Source organism: Trichoderma gamsii (genome assembly GCF_001481775.2).
Source record: "Trichoderma gamsii strain T6085 chromosome Unknown Scaffold_18.2, whole genome shotgun sequence".
In the NCBI taxonomy this organism is placed as follows: domain Eukaryota; kingdom Fungi; phylum Ascomycota; class Sordariomycetes; order Hypocreales; family Hypocreaceae; genus Trichoderma; species Trichoderma gamsii.
In genome coordinates this window covers 502270-520698 of record NW_020171355.1, presented here as the reverse complement: position 1 = coordinate 520698, position 18429 = coordinate 502270, and the positions used below count along the sequence as shown (strand labels likewise).

Here is an 18429-nt window from a genome sequence, read left to right as displayed (position 1 = left end):
GATGTCTTTCTTCTTCTTCCACTTTTTTCTTCTTGTTACAAGCACCGCAGAGCCGCCCAGGTTTAATTACTAGTGCTGCCGACTGCCTTGTCTCATCGTGTTTGGTTGGCTGCCAGAGCCTGTGTTCTAAAAACAGCGTTTGGCGCTCAAGGGCGGCTTCTGAAACAAACGACAGCAAGCGCCTCTCCAGTCGACGTGAACAGAGGCATCCCATTGTCGACAAGCCTTTGTCTGAACGCTGCTGCTTTTTTTTTTAGAAGGAGCATAAATATCGAATTCATCGCCTTTCCTAGAACCTGACGACTATTACTATCTTATTCTTCAATCATCCCATTACAACTCAGACACAACCGCAAAAATGACGTCCCTGTTGGCTAAGATGGTCAGCAAGAGGATTCTGGGAGAGAACCTCAAGAATAAATTTGGCAAAGAGGTAAGATAAAATCCGCTGTTTGACCTGCGCATGATAAATTGTTCCATCGCGGTATACTAACAAGCTGCTTTTCTAGGATCCATACTTTGAGCAGGTCCCGGCAACTAGGCTTGACGGGCGACCTACGGGCAAATTCAAGAAGCGCAAGAAGGCCCTGCCACCAGGCATCTCGGAGCATGATGGCCAGGTCTTGACCAAGGTCAAGCGACGCGCCTATCGTCTTGACATGTCGCTGTTCAATTTCTTGGGAATCCGCTTTGGCTGGAGCAGCGTCATCGGTCTTATCCCTGCGTAAGTCACTTTAATTATTGATTGTCACAGAATACGCAATGCTAACCAACTTCATCACAGAGCGGGAGATGCACTCGATGCCTTCATGGCATTTATGGTGTACAGGACATGCTGCCAGGTGGAAGGGGGCCTCCCGACCAACGTCAGAGTCCAGATGCTGATCAACATCATCCTCGATTTCATGGTTGGGCTGGTTCCATTCCTTGGTGATCTGGCCGACGCAGTATTCCGTGCAAACACGCGCAATGCGGCACTGCTTGAGGACCATCTCCGTCAAAAGGGCAAAAAGGAATTGCGAAAGAGCGGACTGCCCATCCCAGCCGTTGATCCCAGCAGCCCCGAAGAGTATGACAGGATCCAGCGAGAGGATCCTCCCGAGTATCGATCGAACCCCCCATCCCGCCGAGAGTCTCCGGTTCGGTACGATGACCGGCATCACCACGAGCCGAGAGCCCCAGCCGCCGCGGCGGTTCGCGATGACCGCGGTTATACAGGGCGCACTCGCCCGCACGATGTTGAGATGGGCCAAGCTGAATCGGACAGGCGCCACCACGGCTCTTCAAGTCAAGGCGGCAAGAAGAAGAGCAGGTGGGGGCTGTTTTAGATCTGAGTTTTGTTTTTCTTTGCTAGCGCAGGATGCATATATCGCAGGATCGTTGTCTGAGCGCCCGTTACGAATTTCCTTTGCGTTGGGACATTTCACATTTCCTTTGTTTCTGAGAACGGGATATCGCATGTCAGGAACGTGTCTGGTTTTACGGTTACGAAGATTGGGGATTTCAAGCTGCATCTCCGAAGAGCCTGATTTGAGAAGTTGAGAATAAAAGAAAGAAAGAAGGGTACAAAAAGGCTTACTGCGTGAGGAGGGGATTTCTTTAATGATAATTGTGCGAGAGCTTTGTACACGACGCAGTGCCTAACCTGGAGCAAAATCGGTGTTTGCGAATACACGATGAAGTCATTATATAATCAGCAAGTTCATTATCCAAGTAGATAGATTAGTAGTTTAGGCATGCATATGCACAAATAATCTATAACCTCAAGACTACATGGCGACATGCCATTCCTTAGCTTAACGTTGTAAACGCGGTGAAGACAAAGCTCATGATAATCGGCGTCCGACAACACATTGTCTTCCGACTTATGGCTTCATGTGCCGCTGATTAACGCCTTGAGCACGCAACTAAGACAAGCTGCCAGGGTCCAATGCCTATTATGGATTCTCCGATGCATGCAAACCTCCTTGCAGCAGCAGCCCTAGCTGCAGATTTCCACATTCGTGCAGTCGGCCCCTCGGTAGTGGAAACAGGGCAGAGCGAGCGAGTTGACGAGATGAGTTGACTCATGTATCACTTGTACCTCCAAACAGCTGGGGATTGTATAACCATTTTGTAATTCTCAGTCATCCCTCGTAGAGCTGTTACCAGCTAGCACCGACTAAGCAAGCTGCAGCGTGAAGCTCAGACTTTTCACGCTTTCCAGAGCTCAGACCTGCAGCCCCACGCAGCGAGGCGCCAGTGTCTCCAGGCTGTGGCCTCGGAGCTGCTCGCTCAAATCGCAATTCGCTCGGAGTTGTGGGAAAAGGGACAGGTCTGGGTAGGAATGGATCCTCGAATACGGCGACTCAGGGTTGTTGTACAGGCATAGCCTGGTTGCAAGTGCGGTGTCTTCCAGAGAGGTTGCGTGAGGTAGTACCTACACATCAGACAAGTACAAGAGAGTTTCACGACTGCAGCATCTGGCTCAACAAGGCCGTGGCCCCACTGACACGAGATCCAGCAATTGTTTGTTGTTGCTGATTCAAGCTTGATAAACAGGGAGCTGCGCATCGTCATTTGCCCAGAGCTATCGCGATGAGGCAGAGCTAGCCGGCCCTGGTAGCGGGATACCTCATCGCGACTCGCCGCCTTCACGCGTCTGCCAGCGCCAATTCACTGTGGCCGGTGGCCGATGCACCGGCGCCGTGCAACCCCACCATGGCAGCCCACGGCGCTGGACGAGTATCTCTCAGGTACTGCTTCAGCTACCATCCCTGCCCGCCCGATGCCCAATACAGGGCGCCCAGCCTCCCAGCATTGCTTAATAGGGCCTTGCCTGACCCGCCGCAAAACACGTCTTCAACGCGTCGCGCCACGTGACGGCGCTGTGCAATCGTACAAAAAGCTCTGGTGCCACCACGATGTAGCACCATCTTGACTTCAACCACCGCGTCTGCACAGCATCTAAAGACAATTACTCTCTTGATAATACACATTACGCGCTCTGTCTTGCTGCTGTGTCCCCCTCCCACCAGAAGCATCTCCAATGGCCTCCGAACTCACCCCCTCCAAGCAGGTCAGTCCACCACTCTTACAGAGCTTCGACCTAGTTGTCGACTATGATCTTCTGTCTTGTAGAGCTTTTTCCAATTATAAAGCCACAAAGCTAACATAGTCTTGTACAGGCTGCTTCTGCCATTGACTCTTTCAAGATTGAGTCTCCCGTCAAAAAGATCAACTTCAACGCCTCCGACAAGGAGAACCAGCCTCTCGACGACGCCGCTCTGGAGAGCCTCGCCAAGCAGATGGACGACAACCACAAGCCCACTGAGACCGTCAAGGTCGACAAGTCAGAGGCCAAGCCCAGCGCGGCTCCCACAATCAAGCCTGATGAGATTGACGAGCCCATCCTGCAAGAGAACCCTCAGCGATTCGTCTTGTTCCCCATCAAGTACCATGAGGTATGTTGAAAAAAAAAAAGAGATCCCCTCACTTCTACCCCGGACGCGCTCCGACGCGTAAAGTGGCACCCCACTATGGGATAGGCATGCTCTGGGAATACCAATTGACTAACAATGGCTCAACTAGATCTGGCAAATGTACAAAAAGGCCGAGGCTTCCTTCTGGACCGCCGAGGAGATTGATCTGTCCAAGGATCTGCACGACTGGAACAACCGCCTGAACGATGACGAGAAGTACTTCATCTCTCACATCCTGGCCTTCTTTGCTGCCTCCGACGGCATTGTCAACGAGAACCTGGTCGAGCGTTTCAGCGGCGAGGTTCAGATCCCCGAGGCTCGATGCTTCTACGGTTTCCAGATCATGATGGAGAACATCCACTCCGAGACCTACTCTCTGCTCATCGACACCTACGTCAAGGAGCACAGCCAGCGCAGCTACCTCTTCAACGCCATTGAGACCATTCCTTGCATTCGCAAGAAGGCCGACTGGGCCATCAAGTGGATTCAGGACAAGGACTCTTCCTTTGCCCAGCGTCTCGTTGCCTTTGCTGCCGTTGAGGGTATCTTCTTCAGCGGAGCCTTTGCCTCCATCTTCTGGCTCAAGAAGAGAGGTCTCATGCCTGGCCTGACCTTCTCCAACGAGCTAATCTCTCGTGATGAGGGTCTGCACACCGACTTTGCTTGCCTGCTCCACTCTCACCTGAAGAACCGCGCCAGCAAGGAGATTATCCGTGAGATCATCACTGATGCCGTCAGAATCGAGCAGGAGTTCTTGACCGAGGCTCTCCCCTGTGCTCTGCTGGGCATGAACGCCACGCTGATGAAGCAGTACATTGAGTTTGTCGCCGATCGTCTGCTCGTCGCTCTCGGCAACGAGAAGATCTACAAGTCCTCCAACCCCTTCGACTTCATGGAGAACATCTCCCTGGGCGGCAAGACCAACTTCTTCGAGAAGCGCGTTGGCGAGTATCAGAAGGCTGGTGTCATGAACAGCACCAAGAAGCCCGTCGAGGCCTCCTCCGGCGCCGAAGAGTCCAAGACCGACAATGGCGGCGACTTTAGCTTTGACGACGACTTCTAGATGCGTAGTCAGCTTGCATTTCACATCCCATCTCTTTGTCTTTTATTATTCTTGTTTTTACAGTTTGGCACCATGTACATTTTTGCGGAAAAGATGCCGTCTACGGGTTAGATCGGCAAGATGGCGTTGATTATAACAGTGGATTGGGAACACGCCTGTTGGTTCCTTGTATTGGTTAAGAGGTTATACACACTGCGGGCGTTTGGGACACTTGTTTGGATGCAAATTCTCTTCTTGAATTGGGGATGATAATTGCGGAACGAGGCATTGGATCATGACACTGTATGGATAAATAGTCCAGCAAATAGAACTGGATGAACGATTAAACTTGAACTCTTTTGTGTATGCATATTTCTAGAAATTCGTCTGGTACGCCTTTCGTATGTCGCTAACCGTGTCCCGTACGCAAGTTGTCCAGCATGTCTCCGTCCATGTCCATGCCCATACCATTCCCATGTCTAGATTCACGTCCATCAAAAAAGCAGGCCAGCCATCCCCCTCACGATCCATTCCTCGCTCATTTCTTGCCCTTCTTCTTCTTCTTTCCACCACCGCCTCCCCCAGCTCCTCCTCCTGTCGCAACCTGCTGTGGCGTCTGTTCTCCCTGCGGCGTCTCCACCGCCGCATCAGCGTCCTGCATCGTCTCCTCCGGCACGTCCTGGATGCCAGCCATGGCCTTGCCCAGACGCCCCAGCGCGGCGGACATGAGGCGCGTAACCTCTGCGGCCTTTGTGGTGCGGTACTTGAGCGTCACGCCGCTGACGGGGTCGTATGTCTTGAGGACGAGGCTGCCGCGCGGGGGCCTGGGGCCTGAGGGGGCTGTTGATGATTCGTCGCCGGAGCTGGTGGTGGTGGTTTGTTTGCGGGGCTTGACGGGTTTGATGGAGTATCTGGTTGTTACGCGAGTCTGGGAGATGAGATAGAATGACCTGGGTTAGCTCTTTTCTTTTCCTTCCTGAAGTTGTGAGAGAGAGATTGGAGTGATGGCGGGAAAACTGACTGAGGAGGGTCGAGCCTCAAGCAGAGCGACGGAGTGGTCGAGCCATTCCTGGCTCGTTTTGAAGTAGGGCATTGGATAGGTGAAGTGCTATGATTTGCGCGACTCCATGTATATATGCGACTGATTGTGCGTGTTGTATATGTAGCGAGGTTGAAGAGAGAGGCTGCGGTTGGCGATGTCGATTTGGAGGACTTTGAAGACGAGGCTGAGGTTGAGGTTGGCGATTGAATGTTGGCTTGGCTAATTTTAGGTGGGGCTGCGGGGTTAAGGTACGAGGTACTTGTGCCTGGTGCGGGAGCTTGGAGAAGGATGGGCCAAACAATTGACTGACGCTGTTTATGGGCAAGTAAGCGCAGATATTATACGAGTACTGATTTTTTTATCACTTTGGACATGAATTTTAATTTAATTTCAAGAAGTTTTTTCCGGTGCTCTAGCTATGGCCTGGTAATGTTGTGAAGTAAATTATGAGTACTGCTTTAACTGCTAGGTACTTGGCTTTATACCAACCATTGAAGGCGTAGTAGCGCATTAACCCATCATAAGCTCCAAGTTCATTAGTAATGAAATACGCCAAGATGAAGCCATGGCAATGATACTAAAAGACGAAATGGTTGAAATGTTGTAATATCGGGCATCAATGGATGTAGCGCATCTTGGAGCCGTGAAGTTCGTAGGTAAGGATGAGATTGGTTGCCTAATTCTAAGGTTGATCCTCGCTAGGCTGAACTGTGGGAATCTGTGAATGGTGGCAGTGTAAATGCGCCTTCTCGGGCGGAATCTGGAATCAGGTTGAAGCTGACTTATAGATCGTGGTGCTCTGAGGCTCAGTTGCTTAGAATGAGCTGCCAAGATTGAGGGAATATTAACAAGTACATACATGTATGCACAGTTACATTCATTTGCGGTGGCTGGCAATTCCAACCAACACTCAACATCCTGATCCCAGCCGTGGCCCCCCCCGCACTCTATTTCCCGCACATAAACAGCAGAAGCGGGCTGGTGTTGAGCTAGAACGGCACCCTTCTTCAACATGGCCAAAAGAAATGACTCGGCGATTTTCAAGACTCTTTCAGAAATACTATATGATGTCGACTGTTCCCCAATTATAGATGACGCTCATTATAGTTCTACCTGCTGGGCAATTACGAAGTATGGACACCGCTGCGGAAATCGGATTCGCTACCGTGAAGAGGATAAGCTATTCCGCAGGCTTTGGTCCAAATTAAAAACCATAACAGAATGCCCCGATACCGATGATTTTTATGATCAGTTGGAGACTTTTGTTGCTCTTACCCACTGCAAAAGGCACCATCGCGATAGAGCCCTCAATGCTTTTACTGCGTGGAAGGCAAAACGGCAAGCTGCTTTGGACTCACCGCCATTCCCATCATCAGCAAATGAGACGTCGAATAATCAACAGGATGATAATTCTTCCAACATTCTCCATGACAGGACCAGCATATATTTTGCCGACTCTATATCGATCGAAGATGAGGCTGAAGAGGAAACTTCCACTTCATCTGATGATTCAGACGAGAGTAGTCATCCGGACAAGATTATTGTTAATGACCATATGAGCGAGCTTGTTGAGCGGGCAGCTATTGATAAAGAGTCATTTCCGCATTCGGACGAGAGTTCTGATCATGGAGAGCGTACTGATTTGGGTGACAATGCTAGTGATTACAGAGCGGATGAGCGGCGTCAGAGTTACACTAAACTTGAGATTGAAGAAGCGGCGAGAAAGTCTCTGACTTTGAAGGAACAAAAGTCGGTAAGGGAGCTGGAACAAAAATTGGAACAAAAGGCATATCGCGTGCACTCTTTATTTGGAGAGTTAACCAAGGCTTTGGATATATCGTTCGAACAAGCGGTCGCGTCCCAAGAGAAAGTAGGCGATAGCCCTACGGACGAAACTTTTGGGAAGTCTCTTGATATGACTCAAGAGGTACAAACAAATATCATCGCGCCTCCTCCCACGGACTCGGGATACGGTTCCACATCTGCGACAGAGAGCAAACCCGGCTTGTCCATGCGGCATACGGATGTAGAGCAGCCAACACAAGCGACACTCGATCAGGACATGGATGATACAGCTACTGAATATTCAGATGAATCTCGAAGCACGTTTTCGAAGAAGCAAGGCTTCGTACGGGAACTAGCAATTGAGCTTTTCAAAGCCGTTAGCTCATCAAATGCAACCGAAATAATTCCAGCAAGAGTCTCGACCATTCTGCCTGAGCTGCTTCAGGCGTTTGCGTTGAAAGTTGGTTATGGTGCCAAAACGCAAATGCATCGAGATGTAATGGCTTTTGTGTACAGGTACAGGCGGTAAGTGGTGTACATCTGAGGTTACGACGAGAATGCCCGTTACTGTGTTTGTTGCGACTATTTTTCAGCTACGCGTATTGACACTTCGTTCCACTAGTGACATTGCGACAGAGTTTACCGATATGAGTTTCAAGAAAGACTTGGATGATTCCACAGAAGACAAGCGCACGGCAGAGGGAATGAGCTGGCAAGATCGTACGAGTCTTTGGTTCGAAAAGACTTCGTTCGAGGCGTCGCCGGAAGAGCCCGCACAATTAGCAGTAGGGGATGGTGAAGCTGTCGACGAAAATTTAGCAGACGAGGATGAAGAATTGCCGGACAGCTGGCTTACTGCCTACCAAACGTTTCTTACAAGCAACAGCGAATACGAAGAGCTCCTCGCTCGATTGCAGAGAGAATTTCACCTAGTTCCAGCAAAGCCGAATATTATGGGGGAGATCCGAAAAACGATTATGTCTTCGCTCCCATCGCCTCAGAAAATGAGCAGGAAGATATCACCACCAAGCTGCCGCGCTTGGTTTCAAGTCAACTGGGACATAGTCGATTTTTTCACTACTCAGGGTTATGTGAAAGAGCCGTACGATGCATTTGAGGGTGTTATTACTATTACTGGGACTTGCCAAGATGCCCAAGCTGCAACCTGTGCTCAATACATAAAACAAACGTGGCCAATCACAGGAGAAATAGTCATTCGGCTGATCAAAGACGCCCTCAAAGGGGCGGGCCACGTACAACGTTGTAGGTACATGTATCTACTTTCCTCGAAAGTTTTTTTTTGTGCTTGGCTAAACTCAGTTGATTTAAAGTACCCAACGGAACAAAAATTATGGCAATGATTGACACGCCCAAGTTTATTCTCGTAGCCTACGGTGTCTCAGTTTCCGTAGCAGAGATAGGGGAACTGATCTCTTGGCTTGGAGCAGCTCTGAGAACTTCTCCACGGCACAACGGACTAGTACATTGTGTACCAAGCGTGCATAATTTTGTATCAGACAACTTGTCATCAGAAAGAATTGAGGTACAACTGCCGTCTGCTGTTAGTATCTTTGACATCGAATTTGCGATGGAAGTAGTCCCGCAAACCCTGCCAGCGGCAAACGGTCAATGCTGGCACGATATTTTCAGGAATCCAGTTGTTGTAAGAGGGTATCCCATTCCTAAAAGACTTGAATGGAATACCGGTCTTGAAATTTCTCTGAATGTTATGGCAGGACTGGCTAGGGCTCAGCGTGTTAATCGATTCAAGGAAAAAGTATATGTCAAAGGCTTTTCTACAATGCTGGTTCCAACCAAGAAAAATACAGATACAATTTGTTGGCATCTAATCTACAACGGGGACGGGGAACATATCTCCTACTTGGATGATGACCAGGATCAAGAGCAATACATTAGTCAGCTAGATCTGGAGAACTATCGACATGTCTTGGGATGGTGTTCCGAAGCGAAACTATACGCCGGTAAGCTCGTGTTTCAGATGTTTCTTTGCCATTGACAAGTGATTCTCACAAAAGACTCCGAAGGTTCAGCAGGAGTGCATCATCCTGTGACACATTCGAGGCTCCCCAAGCCCCATCCAAACTGTGCTCTCTATGGGGTGAGAGCTCTAGAAGGAAAGCTAATTCTGAATGGCCCGGAGTTCGTCATTGGGGCCAAGGACACACCAGAACATATCCCTCGCAAAGGTAACATTCGGAGACTAAAATGGATGTCCACCAAGTTTGTTCTCTTATGGGATGAACGCGACAAACGGGGCTGGCTAATTAATGGTACGACTGCTCTCTTGCACATTGTACGAGCTTTCTTGTCCCACGCAAAAGAAGACAACTTCAAATCTGCCTTTCAGTTCAATGACGAGGATCTCCAAGAGGCGAAAGTCCCCTTTACAGCTGATTCCGCCATTGCTGTGCTTCTCAACCCTGCAAACAGGCGCCTTAAGCTATATGAAGAAGACGAAGGCGACGACGACGAGTATCTTTTGAAGACCCAAATTGACCATTTTTACAATATCTTGGAGCAGCTTATGGAATACCAGGCAGATATTGCCGGACTCAATGGCTCTAAACTGGGTAACAGCCCACGAAAATTTCTCGAAGGGTGGGACTTTGAAGACATGGCGAAAGAATGTCCCACCATATATCCACGGGTGGCTACTATAGGGGACGCTGGAAAAGGATGGGTGGATTTTGTAAGGGCTATTCATGCTGTTACAATAGTCGGTCGAGGTTTTGGGGATATTATTAGGCCCACTGGCCGAGACCATTGCGATTCTTGGGCCACGCTACCGACGAAGCGATATTATATCGCAAGCTGTGTTTCTGACTTGGACCGTCTTTTGAAGGAAGCTGGTAGTCATCAAGATGGTCATGAGTTGCTCTGCGATAACTTGATATATCATGCTCCAGCATCCGTTTATCGGCCCTGTCAGTGCAGAGTTACTCCAGGGCGGAAGCATTGTGAGCCTGTTCGAACGCTGATTCCATCGGCAATGTCGACTGCTATACCTTTCAGAAAAAGTGCTACTAAACTTCAAGAACTGGGGGCAGTCATTCTGGGGTATAGTTCCCATTTCCCGTTGATCTGGGGAGACACTGGTCCTCCCGAACGAGGTGAACTCCCCGAAACGGAGCCTTCGCCCAAGACAATTGAAGAAGATGTGGATTCTGGCTTTGGCTCAAACACAACAGTGTCGGAAATAGAGAACCACTCCTTTTTCCAACCAAATTCGGAAACCGAATCTTCGGTCAAGCCTGAAGAGCTTCAGTCCCCGGCAGCGAAGAAAGCCTTACCAAATGTCACGATTTCGATTGAACAAAAGATACATACCCGAAACCAATACACTGTAGGGATCATTTGTCCTCTACCAAAAGAGCTCATGGCAGTCCGTGCCCTCTTTGACTACAGACATCCTAAATTGGCCACTATTTCGGGAGACAGCAATCATTATGCTCTTGGAATCATGGAGGGGCACTGGGTCGTTGCAACGTGTCTTCCGTCTGGCGAATACGGCACGAATGCAGCTGCAAGTGTAGCTTCTAGTATGATATGCAATTTCCCTTCAATTCGGTTCTGCCTTCTGGTTGGTATTGGTGGCGGCGTGCCTTCTGAGAAGAGAGACGTTCGCCTTGGTGATGTGGTTGTCAGCCAGCCCACTGGCACCAACAGTGGCGTACTTCAGTACGACCTTGGAAAGGAGGAAGATGGCGATCGCTTTCGGCTGGTGGGTTCGTTACAACGCCCACCGCGCGTGTTAACCAAAGCCATTGGCTTCCTGCGCTCAGAGCCACTGGCTGGCCGGTTGGAAAAATGCCTTAGCAAGGTTATAGACTGCCTGCCAACGTACAAGCACCCTGGTCAAGAATTAGATGTTCCAACTCAAGCTACCTGCGCGTCGTGTAACTCGTGGCAGTGGCTTCTTGGATCTTGTTCTCACATACGGCAGCGTCTTCCACGCACAACTACTATGCCTACGATTCACTACGGGCTCGTAGCATCAGGAAACCGCGTCATAAAAGACAAGGAGTTTCGCAACCGACTGGCACGGGATCATGACATTCTGTGCTTTGAGATGGAGGCTGCTGGGGTTATTAATACGGTAGACTGTCTGGTGATCCGCGGCATCTGCGATTATTGCGACGCTCAAAAGAACGATGTCTGGCAAGAATATGCGGCTGCTGCAGCTGCGGCGTATGCGAAGCTTTTGCTCGGAGTTGTTACCGAAGTAGAACAACATGGCAATGCGAGTTAATGAGTCCTGGCCAATATACTTGGTTGCCTGCGTCTGGTTCTCAGGGAAACAATTGGATACATGTACGTTAGGACATTTTACAGTATCTTACATTTAATAATAAGCAAGGCTAAATGCGGTCGTCGGATGCATTGTTAACTCAATGCTGATACAGAAATGGAAGTAGACATGTATGTTTCTCCGACTTGCCGGTTAAAAGTCTACATGTGTAAAATACTAGCCCTTCATTTAAACACACGTACCGCATTTGTTAGTAATACTTAAGAATCCCATCAAGCTCTTTACCTTGATTCAGCGTCTTCCGTCTTTTGCATTCTCATTCTAGACTAAGGACATCGCGGATGCAGCTTCGCACTAAACCCCATCTGTATGCCGTATGTTGGTTGCATGTTAGGCGCGCGTTTGGATGAGCTGTGGTCAACGTGAATGCGCGATGGATCTAGGCATATTCTTGCAAATTGAACCTACCAGATCGCCCTCGACTACGCTTATCGCCGAAGCCGTGACGACCCTGCTTGCGCCATCTTCTGGGTGCATGCTGATAACGAGGCTGCTTTCGAGCGAGATTATCGAACGATTGCAAGGAAGCTTGGCCTGGACGATAAACTCAGTGAGAAAGAATTACCCTGTAAATTATGCGATTGCATTGAGTCACAGCCGCGATGGTGGCTGATTGTAAATAACGCTGACGATTTGGCACTATTTGGTGTCAGCGACACGTTGAATCCAGCGAAGAGCTTGGCCAAATACTTGCCCCAAGGCCATGGCGGAAGTCTTCTGTGGACTAGCCGCGATAAACAAATCGTGGCTATAGCCGGCGCCCGACGAAGTGTTGAGGTTAGCCATATGAGAATTGGGGAAGCAGAAGAGCTGCTTGCAGTAACCAGAAACGAAAATATTCGCAGTGAAGAGACTCATGATGCTCAGTTACTTCTTAAAGAGCTCCAGTGGCTCCCCTTGGCAATCTCACAAGCAAGCTTCTACTTGCGGAGAACTTCAACACCAATTAACGAGTATCTATCAAAGTTACTAAAAGAAAAAAAGAAAAAAGCAAATGGGATACGCTTAGACATACAGAGCACGATAGGTACAGAAGGCCAGATGTACCAAATTGTGTTCTGGAAACATGTGATATTTCCACCAAGTGCGTTGAACAAGAGAGTCAGACAGCGTACAAGATTTTACACGCCATCGCATATCTCGATAATCAGAATATTCCATTATCAGTCATTCGTGCTACATGTACAGTAAATAATGGCTCTTTACAGTAGGAGTCGTTATATGAGGCAAAGAAGAAGTCATTTGAAATAGTGATCATATGGCTTGAGGATTCTCGCTACTCAATGAACGCAAAACGGAAGATGACGAGCCAAGCTTTGATATGCACAAGCTTACACATGAGGCTATTCAATATAGGCTCAGTCAAGAGAATATACACCTTAGGGCGTACTTCTTGTATGGTGCGGCATTCACTATTTTTGACAAGTGCATAAAAAATGAGTGAGGAATACGGCCCCCATGCGAGAATTTAATACCCCACACGATACGTATTAGTGGCTGGGCGGAGGCCTCTGAAGCCGAGGTACTCATAAAAGGGGTTAAACCACATCTCCTTCCAGCTTTCGGTTTAAAAAAAGCAATATTGTATTTTTTCAGTCGAGGGCTATGGAGCAAAGTCACCCTCACTGATAGAGAGACTATTGAACATAACGAGCAAGAAATTCGGTGAAGAGGATCCCCGCAACATAGAATTCACTCGTATGCTTGCCTCATATGTTGAACAAGGGCCGTACAACGAGGGAGAAAAGGCTTGGTTACAAGCGCTGACATTATCAGTAAAGGTTCATGGGGAGAAGGACCTTACTACGATAAAGATTATGCAACTTCTTGCAACGATATCTTACATACGAGGTTGGATCAAGGATGCTGTAAAGCTTCATATGAAAATCTTCTCGCTGCTGCACGAGGATCCTTGAGATAAAGATCTGTATATCATCGACTCTATGAAACAACTTGCGCTCCTATACGACTTACAAGAGCATTTTGATCGCGCTTGATTTAGATTGCAAATAAACATACTGTGGTGACCAAAGCCCCTGCAGGTAACACTGACCTCTGAGTCTCGGCGAATCTACCAAACTGTTCCCCTTCTGCTTTGAAGAACCCGTTCTGTTTAATGCCAAAGTAGAAGTCGATGCCCTTCTAATCTGATTGCGAATCACCCAGTATACGTTACCAAGTGGTCTCAAACTAGCTGTAGAATTACCTGAAAAATCTAGCCTGTTATTTATTCTGCAACGTTAGGCCTGAAGAAATATTAGTCTACTATGAAAGCTGTACTGTACGTATTGATAGACAGTGCGAATATTAATATTTAGAAAATTGAATTATTTACGTAGTCTTTTCTACATGCAGTCCCTGTTTGCAAAGTTATTGTAAAGTGAGAGAGTGAATTTGGTGTATAAGTTTTAAATGCACGTAAAGACTATAATTTAACTTAGGTAAATTGCGATGAATAAGTTATAAAACATTTAAAATGAGCTCTTAAGGAACACTGAAGGGACTGATAAATAAGCACCAACGCGCTTCTCTCTTCTTTGCCAATCTTGCTATGCCTCTCTTTACTCCGCCTATCTGTCTCTTTGTGTACCTTGCCTAACTTTTCGCCTGCCGGCGTCCCTTTTTTGGGGCTGGATACAAGGCGTCATAGAGGGCAGCCCGTTGCATGTAATCGGTCAAAGTGGCCTGGTCCCCATGATCGATCTCCCATTGGTGCAATTTGTTCTGAATATCATCTCGAAGAGAACTAACATATTGATAAATGCTCATCGAGTGAGGTCCAGTCGTGTATCCAAGTTCAAGGACTATGTTTAAGAAATCGATATTATATTCAAAAACAGGTCTGGTTCCCTGTCGAGCATTTTGATATTTTGTAAAAGCTCGTTCATGAGCCCCTGCGTCGATGAATATTACATCCATGTCTTTGAAAATCCCTTCTAATATGGCAGTAGTTGAGGCGGGGATCTCCTCAATTGTTGAATACTGGCTAGCCTGTTTAGATAATGCCCATCGTTTAGCACGGCCAGTTATGTTACGTAAGATAGCCGCAGCGAGAGCGTTTCCTGGTGCTGCTCCGTTCATGATGGCCCAATCTTTTATTTCGGATTTCCATCGTCGATAGTCAGAGGCAGCCCCGGTAAAAGGTTTAGGCATCTTTCCTGTAAATCTATCTTTGGGTGGTTGACAGGCGTATTGGCGGGTTAGCTCCAGTAGTTCTTGCAAAGAATTATTGGAAGACTGAATCCCCGCAAGAGCATCAGCCAGCTCATCCTTGTGTCGACATTGTGAGGCTTCTTGGGCTTTCGCAACGAGGGAAGCGACGGAACGGGACAAAGCGCTGAACGAGTAGGGCTCATTGGGGCGCAGTTGTATGGGAATAGATTCCCATAGTTCAAGGAGGCTCTCTTGAGGCGTTTTGGTGGCCATGGTCGAGTGAGATCCAGCTTTCACTTGCTAGAGAAGAGGGGCTGACAGGTTTGCATCTCTTTTGGTTAACAACTAGCTCTAACTACGGATTGCGGCAATATGCATACGGGTTACAAGGTGGGTTACCTGTTGAAATCTAGCGTGTAGACAAAATGTTAATGCATACCACATCCGGTTCACAATATCTATGCATCTAAAATATTTATATAGGAAAATCATATCTCCCAAAGTAGTATAGTATTATTGTGGTTATAGTGGTTTCTGCGATTGCACTAACTAGCTGCGGTGTAATATATATGAAAAAAAAAAAATTAACTTTACTCTCGATAAAGTTCATCTAACCACTCTTTAATCCGACTTATATATTGAAGAGCAATGCCTGGCAATACCCCGCAAGTAGCTAGTATCTTAGCGTCCATAGCCTACGCCTTATACATCCGTCCAAGACAATAACCCTTATTAACAGTAATTTAACTTACCAATTAATAAGCTGCCTGCTATATACTATTAGTTACCTGGCCACAAAGCCTGTTAGAGTATAATCTTAAAGCCTTATCTATTAGCATTAGGAACTTTAGCCTAGCTAGGCCAATCCAATAATTAGCTTTTTATAAGTTTCCGGCTGAGTCTGCGCTCCCTTTATCTTAATGACCAGGACAGCAGATGTAACTTATGGGCCGACGAGCTTGAGGAAAGGGTGATTTCTTTTCGAAACAAGTTTTATGGGATGTTTCCAATTAGGCTCTCGAATGGAGATGATGTTGCCGCCAAGCGCAGGAAAGAAACACTCATAGGCTGCAGAAAGGCTGCGTTTATCAGGCGTAGGAAAAAAGGGTCCACCAGTTGTAAAATGGCTGCATTTATTAGGCGCAGGATGGCAAGAAAACGTAATTTTAGGTAGCCCGGTTGATGAGATGCATCATCTAAATGGTGCATGTCTTCTTAGTAGAGGGTAAGATGATATCCTTTAGCGGTATTCTACACTTGTCATTCTATGTTGTCGCATATTCCTTGTAGCACAATGTAGTATATGCGTCCTTGATGTAAGTCAAACCAAGCAGAGTATTCCTCTCCCAAATATCGCAAGATCATTGTTTTGTCAATCAATCTCTGTTCACGATGTTTTATTTCCCACATCGATAAGCCTCAGCTATCAGCAAGTTACAAACAACTTCAAAATTCCATCACCTAGTTCTTCTCACTCAAAATGAGCCTCTTATGAGCAGGCCGGCTGGTGGCAACGGCATGAGCCTGCTGCGCACATCTCAGTCCTGCCTCAATGGCTCCGTGAATCCACCCGTGGGTGTAGCTGGCATGTTCTCCCCCAAAGAAGACGCGGTAGTTTGTCGAGTTCTCGGGATACGCCCAATCTGGAGCCTTCATTACGTCGAGGTACTGGCTCTTCTGGCCTGGTCCAAAGTAGCAGAACGCGCTTCCTCCCGCAAGCTCGTCTGACGGGAACGCCTGCGAAGTGCCCGCCTCCAGGTACTGGAGCGAATTGGCTCTGGGGAAGATGTGATCCAGATTCTCAGCCGCGATGCGGACCCTGTGCTCGGGTGTCATGGAACCGAGGATCGTAGCGTCCTGCTGGAAGGTATAAGCGGCCATGACGGCGCCTCTGTTGGTATTGTGGCACTGCGAGTTGTCTTTGGTCATGGGAAACATGGTGTAGCGGATAGGTAGGTCACTGATAAGGCCCCCGTCGCTTCCCTGGCCGTGCGAGTTGAAGACGTCTTCCCACCAACGCTTCCGGTACTGGAGGAGGATTTTGGTGATTTGAATGTATCGAACATCCCGCATTGCTTGCTCTAGGATCGGTGCAAAGGGGCGAGTCTTGGCAATGGCACGCTGGGCAGTATAGGGCACCGTAAGGACGACAAAGTCCGAAGTGACGCTCAATTTGTTGCCCGCCTGGGTCTCGTAATCGACACGAACCTGGGCAGGTCTATCGCCAGAAGGAGGAATGTCGGCCAGATTCGTCACACGGGCACTGTAGGTGATGTTCTCGTCAAGAGAGTACTGCTTCCTCTCGGAAGAGATGAAGGCTTTTGGGACCTGGTCCATCCCGTGCTGCAACTGCTGCATCCCGGCTTCTCCGCCGGACGTGTTGCTCGAAAGAAAGGCGTCCTTCCAGGATTCGATGAAGCCGTTCTCAAAGACGACGTGGGCATTGCCAAGATCGTATAGATTGATGGCGTCGGAGCTCCAGTTTGCCACCTCCTCAAGGTAACCCCTGAAGGTGTACCTGTCGTAGACTTCGGTGACCTGCTGGTATCCTGCGCGAATCTTGGCTGACTTGTCTCCCGACTGCGCATTGTACGCCAATTTGAAGAGAGAAACGACGGGCTCGACGGCCTCGAAGAAGAGATCGTCGCACGTCTTGCCCTTTTCGCGAGGCTTGAGGCCGGGGAAGAGTTCAAGCAGCTCACGATCACGGTTCACTAGCTTTGCGTTGAAGTCGTCGTACGTCAGTGTAGTGCCTCCGCGGTAGTTCGAGAGGTAGATGAATTTGTTCTTCATTTCAAAGTCGAAGAGACTATCAATGTTGAACCTGTTGATGTACTCGTGCAGGAGGTAGTGGTTCTTGGGGATTCTCATCGCACCACCCTCAGCGTGTAAGCCGGGGGCGAAAACGGGATCTCGGAAGGTAATGACACGACCACCCACTCGAGATGACGCCTCGAGAATAGTGACATCGAATTTGGCTCTCTTGAGCTCATAGGCTGCCACGAGGCCCGACATGCCCGCACCGATAACAGTGACCTTTTGTACATGTTAGTCTTGTTCTTATATGATTGTGTTCATCATGACGAGTCTTACAGTAGTACCCGGAGGCACAGCCTGCAAGCCAGGGCCTCTGATTAATTCTGTCAAGGCTGCTTCGTCTTGGGCGCTCTCATCTGGAACGCCTGAATCATCGCCGCCATCACAGAAGCGGGTGCCTTCTCTCAGGTGTGACTGGCCAATCTTCCACAGAGACTTTCCCGGCGTATTGTGAACCACGTCTAAGTAGTCCTCATCTGCCGTGGCAAACTTGTGGAGGAAGCCCAAGAGGGCAGCAGTGGCAGGAGAAGAGGCGTCTCTGTTGGCTCTCAAAGCAGATTGGGAAGACATGGCTGTGATTTTGTTATTGTGGATGATAAAGCGAAGATGTATTGAGTCTCTCAGCTGTTGGCTTGGAAATCAGTTGAGACTGGGAAGAGGATGTCGATACTTATATGTCAATTCAGTTGTATATGTGTACTCTATAGATTCAAGAAATATCAATTGGCTCTGTACTTTACCCCTCATAATGATGCATCACAATACCAGGCATACAACGCAGCAGCTCACTTCTCAATCA

General features: G+C 48.3%; 6 protein-coding genes across 6 annotated transcripts; 3 read left to right on the top strand and 3 right to left on the bottom strand.

Moving 5' to 3' along the window:
* Window positions 1–358: 358 nt before the first annotated feature.
* On the top strand, window positions 359–1328 carry TGAM01_v205764 (hypothetical protein; the record flags this gene model as incomplete). The annotated part of the gene is made up of 3 exons (XM_018800950.1): window positions 359–433; window positions 510–724; window positions 785–1328. The coding sequence occupies 3 exons, from the start codon at window positions 359–361 to the stop codon at window positions 1326–1328; spliced, it is 834 nt and encodes a 277-aa protein (XP_018665782.1).
* A 1700-nt stretch (window positions 1329–3028) lies between these two features.
* On the top strand, window positions 3029–4524 carry TGAM01_v205763 (ribonucleoside-diphosphate reductase small subunit; the record flags this gene model as incomplete). Its single annotated transcript, XM_018800951.1, has 3 exons — window positions 3029–3058; window positions 3168–3443; window positions 3571–4524. 3 exons carry the CDS (start codon window positions 3029–3031, stop codon window positions 4522–4524), a joined length of 1260 nt encoding a protein of 419 aa, XP_018665783.1.
* A 517-nt stretch (window positions 4525–5041) lies between these two features.
* TGAM01_v205762 (hypothetical protein) lies at window positions 5042–5596 on the bottom strand (the record flags this gene model as incomplete). The annotated part of the gene is made up of 2 exons (XM_018800952.1): window positions 5042–5431; window positions 5525–5596. The coding sequence occupies 2 exons, from the start codon at window positions 5594–5596 to the stop codon at window positions 5042–5044; spliced, it is 462 nt and encodes a 153-aa protein (XP_018665784.1).
* A 961-nt stretch (window positions 5597–6557) lies between these two features.
* On the top strand, window positions 6558–11600 carry TGAM01_v205761 (hypothetical protein; the record flags this gene model as incomplete). Its single annotated transcript, XM_024549708.1, has 3 exons — window positions 6558–7855; window positions 7953–8497; window positions 9367–11600. The coding sequence occupies 3 exons, from the start codon at window positions 6558–6560 to the stop codon at window positions 11598–11600; spliced, it is 4077 nt and encodes a 1358-aa protein (XP_024405566.1).
* Window positions 11601–14255: 2655 nt separating this feature from the next.
* TGAM01_v205760 (hypothetical protein) lies at window positions 14256–15086 on the bottom strand (the record flags this gene model as incomplete). Its single annotated transcript, XM_018800954.2, has 1 exon — window positions 14256–15086. The coding sequence occupies one exon, from the start codon at window positions 15084–15086 to the stop codon at window positions 14256–14258; it is 831 nt and encodes a 276-aa protein (XP_018665786.2).
* A 1188-nt stretch (window positions 15087–16274) lies between these two features.
* TGAM01_v205759 (hypothetical protein) lies at window positions 16275–18200 on the bottom strand (the record flags this gene model as incomplete). Its single annotated transcript, XM_018800955.1, has 2 exons — window positions 16275–17849; window positions 17907–18200. The coding sequence occupies 2 exons, from the start codon at window positions 18198–18200 to the stop codon at window positions 16275–16277; spliced, it is 1869 nt and encodes a 622-aa protein (XP_018665787.1).
* Between the last annotated feature and the right edge of the window lie 229 nt (window positions 18201–18429).